This window comes from Austrofundulus limnaeus, unplaced genomic scaffold (assembly GCF_001266775.1).
Source record: "Austrofundulus limnaeus strain Quisiro unplaced genomic scaffold, Austrofundulus_limnaeus-1.0 Scaffold16, whole genome shotgun sequence".
Lineage (NCBI taxonomy): Eukaryota > Metazoa > Chordata > Actinopteri > Cyprinodontiformes > Rivulidae > Austrofundulus > Austrofundulus limnaeus.
Window position 1 is genome coordinate 2,833,620 of NW_013952418.1, and position 9,328 is coordinate 2,842,947.

Here is a 9,328-nt window from a genome sequence, read left to right on the forward strand (position 1 = left end):
TATATAACCTAACTCTACATGAAAAAAAGTATTTTTCTTTTATTTTTGTCATTACACAAAGTCATAATAGATTAATTCATCAAAACTAAATTCTTATAATTATTTGTTGAGCAGCAACAGGTAATTAGTTGTGTTTTAAGCTCAGAAACAAAATGTGTTTTAATCACATTTGGTGACTTTTAGTTTTATTTTGAACAATCTTTTCCAAAGCGCGCACGTGGTTCTGAATTAAAAGCTTTAAAATGTAAATAAAAAAAAAGAGCAGCTGTGTTTTTTTTTTTTTTGGGCTCCCTCCTTCAGGAGGAGGTGGAGGGGCGGTTCTGGTCGGAAGTCCCGTAGTTTCTGTATGCTAATGGGGGGAGTTGGGGGTTGTAGCTACATATTTACGTTCAGCGGGAGCCGCCCTTCATTCACCCACATGGTTACCAACCGCTCGCATTCGCGCCACTTTCCTCCACCCCGCAATCATCTCCGAGAAGCCTCTCCCCTCCTCGAGGTTCCGACCCAGAGCTGGGCTCGGTTTCGGCGCGGCGGTGTAAAAGTTTACCCGTTATTTTTGTCTCTTTTGTTGTTGTTTTTTTTTTCTGGGCTCGGCGAGCTTTGAGCAAGCGGAGCGAAGATGGAGGATCTCGGCTGGGTGAGCGCATGTTTATCGGTAAGGAAGTCGCGTTTTTTTTTTGCTTTTCTTTTTTTCTTGTTTGCAAAATAATTAAATTCCTCTCAGTTTGCGCCTCGTTAATTTTAAGCTTACTATCATTCCTGGTGGTAATAATTAAATATTAGCTTAAAACGGTAAGGTTGGGCGATGAAAACAGTGAGGCGCATGGCAGCCCCCTCAGCTCCTCCATCGAGGGAGATTTGAAAAAGCTCAACCGAGCTTWTTTCTTGTTTTTCCTCCGCTGCGCTTCAAGCTAGCGACAACAAACTAAACACAATYTAGCGTAATCTCTCAAACGCGTGGAAAACGACCCACTTTTGGTGGGCGTAAAGTTGTAAATCTCGCGTATTTGCCACCGTGTGTCGAGTGCAGTGGTGTGTGAGTTAAAGTGCCCCCCAGAACAAAGCAGCAGCACATGGGGCAGCAGTAGGCCGCAAGGATTAGCTTAGCTATCCTAGCCTGGCTGCACGGACTTCCAGAGTTTTTGTTTAGCTGTGAATAAATAAACTACATTTAAGTGGGAGTTGTGCTCAAATTGAGYGCTAATAATGCTTAATAAGTGAAACACGTGTTAGCTTTTATTTTGTAAGCGTGTCGGCTAGTTGTTAGCCACAAGCTAACGAGTCAAAACTCGAAAGTATGAGTTAAGCTGCTGGGAGTTACGCGAGCATTTTTTTGCTTTTTGTTTCAGGCGCGTCTAAGACGCCCATGTGTGGTTGTGAGGATGGTGGTCGCAGCGCGGATATGCCCGTGTTTTTATCGGGGCTAATGGCAGCTAGCAGGGGGGTAAGCTAACACAAGCTAACTATCCGGTGCTCCCGACACGGACGTCAGCCTCGRAAACCGGCCACTTTTTGTTTGCTGGTTTTGTCTACACTTAAAAGCACCCGTAAGGCCGRGTGTGGCTTTAAATACAGCCTTGACTCGGTATTTTTTTTGTAGGCTTGTTTTGTTTTGTGTTTTAAAGTCGTCGTGAGGTTGGCGCACTTCGAGGCGCCATGTTAAAAGAAGATGGGGGAGGGGTGAACGGCCTCGGCGGCTCTGCGCATGCGCGGCGGCGGTGCAGCGAACGCGGGCTGCATGTTTGCCCTGCTTTCATTCATGATTTCAAGCGACCTCGTGCTTCTCCGGAGCGCTTCGTTTGAACTCAATTTATGTGAGCTCTCTAGCTTTTTTAGTTTCGTAACTTAAACTTTATAAAATGCGCTTTTTATGGTGTTTTTACCAAGACTTGTTGCACCTCCGGACTAACTTTCTGCACTGTTTGCTTGCAGGTCCACCATGAGGTTCTGGGACAACAACCATGAAGATCTTCCATGTGGTGCTGTGGATCCTCAGTCTATGTATTGTCAAAGTGCTTACAGTGCAGGTAGTGCTACGTGATACCTACTGCAGTGGAGGCACTTTCAGCAATACCCTGACACTCTTTTATTTTTCTTCGATCTTTGTTACCTGTGATTTCTGTTTGACGTACTGTCTTTGTGCTAAGGTGCATCTAGTGCAGATAGTGAAATAGACTAGCACCTACTGCCCTAAGTGCTCCTTCTGGCATAAGGGGCTGTGATATGCACCGCCAGGGCCTCACTTTTTTGTTTTRAAATTCCTAATTGGACTCAAACATCTTGCAGTTCTCTGCTAGTTTTGCATAGTTGCACTACAAGAATACATGAGTTGTGCAAATCTATGCAAAACTGATGGTGGCCTGCTTGCTCTACACCTGTTCAGATTTATTTGTTTGTTTGTTTTTTAAGTTGTTACTGTAAACATTTATTACATGATGTAATTAAAAAAAGGGTGACTTGTTTCTGGTTGCGGTCCAGGTGACTTCAGTTCCAGCGGTACTAAAGTGCTTATAGTGCAGGTAGTGGTCTGATTCTCATCTACTGCAATGTGAGCACTTGAAGTATTTCTAACTGTATCCTCCCTGCGGCCCGAGGCGAGTGGTCGGCGACGAAATCTGTTGCTCGGTCAGTTTTGCTGGTTTGCATCCAGCTTTTACAGATGTGCGCTGTGCAAATCCATGCAAAACTGAGCGGGCCGGCGGGCTGTGCTGCGACGTGGAGCTTACTTTTTGGTGTGTGTTTTTTGTGTGGCCTCGGATGTCCTGTCCTGTGCAGGTGGGGATTAGTAGCAATGCTGTGCTCCTGGAGGTATTGCACTTGTCCCGGCCTGTAAAGGAACAGGGAGCTGACCTCTGATCTGTCGTTCGATTGCAGTAAATTTGTGGTTTTTTTGTCTTGTTAAAAGTGTCTTTTTTTAGGTACCAAATTGTGATTATTGTGTTCGGTTTGAATAAAAATTAAATTAAAATGTAAAAAGCAATTTTCCTTTATTTGTTTTCTGTAGTTTTAAAATAAAAAGCCTTGTTTTGAAGGTAATCTTAGCAATATTGCATTTAGCGCCTTTTTATTAGGAACTAATTATACAGATGTAAAAATTAGCTAAATTTAATGTGTATTTGTAGCTATTAAATTAAATGGAAACTGAGCGATTCAATTAAAGTATTAACTTGATTTATTACTAAATACATAGAAGCAAACTTCAGCATGTGAGAAAACGGATATAAGGTTTTTTTCCCTGCTACCTTTCACATAAGATTTTTATTTTATGTAGGGAATTTGTTCTTTAAAGAAATGAATAAACTTCTAGGTTAAAGCTGTGAACATAGGCCAATTTAATTAGCTTCTAAACATTTTAGTTTTAAAATGAAYTGGCATGTACTCATGCCTAATTTAATGCTTCTGGTGATTAAAAAACGTTGCACAAGTCTGGATAAAGGGTTATTAAAGTTCAAAATGTAGGTTATTGCTGTAGGTAACAAAAGTTTATAATAAACATCTTYTAAATTCAGCTTTACAGTTTCTGGTGTCAGTAAAAATGTTTTCCCTCCTGGCTCATGATCAGCGTGTGATGCTCCTGCTGCCCACCAGAGGGCGCCCTCGCCCCGGTGTTCAGGTGTCGCGTCGGTACCGCCTCTGTTTTCGCTCCAACAAAGTCGCGACAAACCTGCAGCTTTCAAACAGAAGCAAACACGCCTGAAAGTCCAAATCAGCTGAAGGATTGAAGGGTTTGAACTGGACAGAAAAGGGTTTCTAAAGACCTGGACACACCTGAACCTGATTGAGCTCCAGGTGTAAAMACGAACCCGGACTTCCAGCGGGCGTCGTTTTGTTTGGATCATTAAACTCTTTAGTTTTTTGTTTTATAAAAATGAGTGTTTTGTGGACGTGCTGCGTTTTTCTGGCGGTCGGCTGCCTCGGATCTGAACTCGGAGGTTTCAACAGATGCGACCAAGTCCGGAAAGTTTTTCAGGTCCGACAAATCGGACCGAGTCAGGGACTGCCTCCAGGTCCCAGACCAGGTATGTGGATCYGAGAAAAACCCTCACGAATAAACTCTGATTTTTATTTTTAGCATCCATAGCTGTTATCCTGACAGATTAGCTCATTAGCTGCAATTTCCGGTCATTTACCTGCTAATTATAAGTTGCTGCACAGAAGTCTGAGTTTAGTTTTGAAATATCACAATGACATCTAGATATTTATTAAAAAAAAAAAAACCATGACATTTCGGTGACCAAAACGTGAATAACTTTATAAAGCCTATTATTGACTGATCAGCTGCTATAAAGCGCAGGTTTGTTGTTGATGAGCTCATTTTAACTGAGATATTTCACCCTGAGTTTAGATAAACCTCAGCCTGAAGTTTGATAAAAGTTTAAATATTCAAGTTTGTGACAAGAAGAAAACAAAGTTTGTTTTAGAGAGGTTTAAAAAAATCCTCTCTCTTCAGAAATATAAGACCCACAGAGACAGAAATAAGCAAATTAATGCAACCAAACCTACAATCCATTAAAAAACTTAAACATACTAAAAAGCATGTTCATTGCGTGAGCAGGGAATGCTTTTATGTCAAGTTTCACATTGAATAAGGTGCAAAGTTGTGGAGGAATAAGTGCATTTTGGTCAAATAAATAGTTTAAATTAAATGTGACCCATCATATAAATGACKTCATCATGTTTTCAGATTCCTGCTTTAAAAAGCTACATTTTGATATTCTGATATAAACAGAACCAGAGATATGATTTAATTTTATGTTAGTTACGACAATACAGCAATGTTTGGTCTGAATCCTAATTGTTTGTAATTTTAATGAGGAGTTCTTAATTTCATTATGAAGAGGAAATCTCAAATAGTGTTTTAAATGTTTCCCAGCTGGAAAGAAACAAAAACTTTAACTCACAGGGAAAACCTCAAAATTTAGAGGGATTTTTCCTCAAAATCATTTTTTTTTTGCTGCTACTGCTAAAAAAAATGTGCTTAATTCTTTTATGATTATATTTCACATAATTCATTCAAAAGAAACGCTGATAAAGCATTTGTTATATTTTGAAGAAATTCAAATTTTGTTAGTGTTTAAATCAAAACACYTTTTTGCCTGTCTCCATTTACTAATCCTCATTTTGATGTGATGGGTCACATATATGTGAAAWATAACTTTGAAGCCCATTTTTGAGCAGTAAATCAAACTAAAAACAAAACACAATTTCAAGCAGAAAAGTCTAAATTTCTAATATTTTTTCAAGCACAGGAAAGTTTTCTGTCTTTACAGTTTTTACCCAAATACTGTTCGATGTTTCCTCMTTAAAATGACATCAAAAAGTCCTCATTAGAATAACCTAAAATAGGATTTAGACCAAATAAGAAAGGGTTGTCCTGATAAGAAGACAAATGAAGGCACATCTGGATGATCCAGGTGTCAGAATGTAGCTTAAAAAGCAGGAAACTGAAAATGTGCTGAATTATTTTGATTAAAATTTAACATCATCCTCAGTTTGATGTGAGGGARATTTGGGAAGTTTACTCCAMGGTGTTGGAAGGGATCAYTTGTGGAGAGGAGGGGTTCTGGTTCCTGCTTATAGGATGTGGTTCTGTTGGTGTTCAGGTGTCTGGGTTCTGGTCTCACCATGGAAGCACGGCGGCGGCAGCATCATGCTCGATTCAGGCCTGACCGTAGCTTACAGCGATGCAARCCCAGTGAAGAAGTTTAGTTATTTATTTTCCTGCTGTTTTAACTTGACGACTCGAGGAGTTAAAGCTGCAGAGATTTGTCGCTGATCAAACAGAACCGACTCTCCTCCCGTCTGTTTACAGCAGATAAGTGGCTTTCAGGGATAGAGGAGGAATTATTTAGTTTAAAGTTCTGTAAACTGGGCTTTTTGAARGCCGCTCGGGGTGATTTTGTGAGGATTTATGGGTGTGGATGATCCTGCCACAAACTGCAGCCTGTAAACTCCTGGGCTGCCGTGTGGAAACAGATCCAATCGACAGAAAACCTCTTTAACCACTAAATAACCCTCATCAGCCCTTAAACGAGCTCGTTTGGTTGTTTTCTGAGCTGCTAACTGAAAATATAACATAAATTGCACGCTGTGTGGGTGTTCTGTTGTTTAAGGGATGATAAATTCTGTAAAAACAAAATAAAAACAAACAGCTGACCTTCCTGGCAGCCTCACACACTTCTTATCAAATCCAAACACGTCAAAACATTTAGGAGATTAAATCACTTCAACCCGCATGTGTTCAGATTCAAGCACATCAGTTTTGACGTGGTTGATGCCGGGTGTTTTGAATCGAGTTGTAAGTTTGTAAATAGTAACCTCAAGTACGGCAGGCCCTTTGAGCATAAAATCAGTGTCACCGCGTTCCCGATACCCATCTGAGATCTTTAGGTTAGTTTTGCCTGGTCACCATTTGCTTTCAAGATATCTCGCTTTTTGTTTTGACTATTCATAATTTGAATTAAAGATATCAGATGTGTAACTAGTGCAAATTAAATTGCAGCTATCTGTGGGTGGTGGGCGGGTACAGATCCGCTAATCCTCTAATAAAGGAACAAGCTTTTAATTTAGCAGATTAGCTTTGATCTTTGCTAACTTTTGGAAACGCAGTAGTGGGCTCAGCTAACCGAAAAGTTAGCTTCACTAACTCGTAACCTGCTTACTAAAAATGTAGCTTTCATAACGGTAAACTGCTAAATATGTAAAATTTAGCAGACGCTAACACTAACAGCTAATTGCTAAATGCTAAGTCAGCTATCAGTCTGTGTGACGTCGTCGTCTCCTTACGAGCTGAATACGGGTAGGACTGACAAACCTGTTGATGTTAGCTGTTAGCATATGCAAGGTTAGCAAAACCTAATTACATGGATGCTAACAGTAATAGCTAATTGCTAACCACTAAAACATCACAAGTATTTGTCTCCTTCAAGCTAAAAACTGGTGGGAGTGACACAAACTTGTTGATGTTAGCTTGTTAATTAGCTATTAGTGTACATAAATTTAGCAAAACCTAATTAAGTGGAAGCTAACACTAATAGCTAATTGCTAAATGCTAAGTCAGCTATCAGTCTGCGTGACGTCGTCATCTCCTTTTGAGCTGAATACGGGTAGGGCTGACAAACCTGTTGATGTTAGCTTGCTAGTTAGCTGTTAGCATATGCAAGGTTAGCAAAACCTAATTACATAGAAGCTAACAGTAATAGCTAATCGCTAACCACTAAAGCATCACAAGTATTTGTCTCCTTCAAGCTAAAAACTGGTGGGACTGACACAAACTTGTTGATGTTAGCTTGCTAGTTAGCTGTTAGCATATGCAAGGTTAGCAAAACCTAATTATATGAATGCTAACAGTAATAGCTAATCGCCAACCACTAAAGCGTCACAAGTATTTGTCTCCTTCAAGCTAAAAACTGGTGGGACTGACACAAACTTGTTGATGTTAGCTTGCTAGTTAGCTGTTAGCATATGCAAGGTTAGCAAAACCTAATTATATGAATGCTAACAGTAATAGCTAATCGCTAACCACTAAAGCATCACAAGTATTTGTCTCCTTCAAGCTAAAAACTGGTGGGACTGACACAAACTTGTTGATGTTAGCTTGCTAGTTAGCTGTTAGCATATGCAAGGTTAGCAAAACCTAATTACATGGAAGCTAGCAGTAATAGCTAATCGCTAACCACTAAAGCATCACAAGTATTTGTCTCCTTCAAGCTAAAAACTGGTGGGAGTGACACAAACTTGTTGATGTTAGCTTGTTAATTAGCTGTTAGTGTACATAAATTTAGCAAAACCTAATGAAGTGGAAGCTAACACTAACAGCTAATTGCTAAATGCTAAAACGACTGTCGCCCACTCTGCGTCACACCACTGGAAACACAGATTACATTTCGTCTGTCACTGCAGCCACCCATGATTCTGCAGGCAACTGTTTGGACAAATGTATTAATTCTGATATCTAAAAACGTAATTTTGTCTGGTCTTATGTTTGACATATCTTGAATTGTTATTCTGTAGTCAGAATGTAAATACAGATAGCACTCAGTATAGTCGAAGTGTCATTGTTTGAAGTCAAAACTCATTTATGAAGCTGATTTAATGTTAAAATGGCCTGCCATACACCAGTACATTTCTTGAGTCTGAAATGTTTTCCATGATGAACAGCAGATAAGGAAGAGTCCAGACAGGTTTGTGTTTGGGTCAGAATGCAGTCAGAGTTTCAGCAGGACTTTCATGTCATCTTATCTGGAAGACGTGGACTTCTAACACGTGTGCGTTTGAGCTGATAGCGTCTGGCGGCGGTCCGCTCACTCTGCCCGGGCTTGTCTCCGGCTCACTTCAGGGTCTGCTATTTTTTAAATTCTGTACGTGTGCAGATTGTTTACATCCAGTTAAGATGTTGACTGTTTGAGCCACGATTTCACCAGTAAACATGAATGTCACAATTTGCTTTGTTGTTGTGATGGATACGTGATGATGGATTCAGGTTTTTAACTCTTCTCCTGATCCTGTGTGAGTGGAATGTGCTGCAGGCTCAACAGTTTGGCTCAGACATGACACACCTGCTGCAGTTCACTCATAGTTTTTATTGGCTTTTGATGATCATGATGATGTCTTCAGCATTCATTGACTCAAACGTACACTCATTGATTGCCAAAGGCTAAAACTGGCAAAACTGTAACTATAAAGGTTAAATTAACAAAACTTGTATACTTATGGCAGCCAGTAAAAAAACGATCACATGAAAATGGCTGAAAGTGGAACCACCTACCATTGAAGAATGGCTTTCAAGAAATTTATATAATGGAAAAGATCACTTTCTCTCTCATAATTCAAAAAGATAAATTCTATAGTATTTGGTGAAAATGATCTGAGTATGTGAAACCTGTAAGGTCCGATCTTGTATAAGTCCACTTGTCCCCACCTACACACTACCTTCATTTTAAGATACAACACCGTGTTTACACCAAGGTATCCTGTCAAGTAAGCCATACGCAGCTTTAAATGTTTTATTATTGATCATGCTATTTTCCATTTGCTGTAAATAATTATATGCTTTTGAATTGTTTAACCCAGAAAAAAAAGGAAAAAAAAAAGAAATTACAAAAGAATTAACTAAACTTTAACTACCGGTAATGTTAAGTGATGTAAACTCATCTCTTAAAGCTCAAAAATTTTAGCTAAAATGTTAAATGAGCAAAACAGAAGCTAAAAGCAGTGAAACTGTTGCTACAAATCTCTTTTGACCTGAGCATCCATCCATCCATCCATCCATCCATCCATCCATCCATCCATCCATCCAATCCTTCATCCATCCATCCATCCAATCGTC

At 39.7% G+C, this 9,328-nt stretch overlaps 1 protein-coding gene and 1 long non-coding RNA gene across 3 annotated transcripts in view; both read left to right on the plus strand.

Annotated features, from left to right (window-relative positions):
• Nucleotides 1–278: 278 nt before the first annotated feature.
• On the plus strand, nt 279–3,041 carry LOC106513924 (uncharacterized). Of its 2 annotated transcripts, XR_001309845.1 has the most exons (3): nt 279–655; nt 1,350–1,444; nt 1,933–3,041. It is a non-coding gene; the product is annotated as an uncharacterized LOC106513924 (long non-coding RNA). The 2 variants fall into 2 exon arrangements; XR_001309844.1 differs by lacking the exon at nt 1,350–1,444.
• Nucleotides 3,042–3,601: 560 nt separating this feature from the next.
• gpc5a (glypican 5a) overlaps nt 3,602–9,328 on the plus strand; it is a gene marked incomplete at its 3' end in the record, with an annotated part of 194,940 nt that continues 189,213 nt past the window's right edge. Inside the window, 1 exon segment of the mRNA XM_014003048.1 lies at nt 3,602–4,019. Coding sequence (XP_013858502.1) covers nt 3,869–4,019 — 151 coding nt within the window.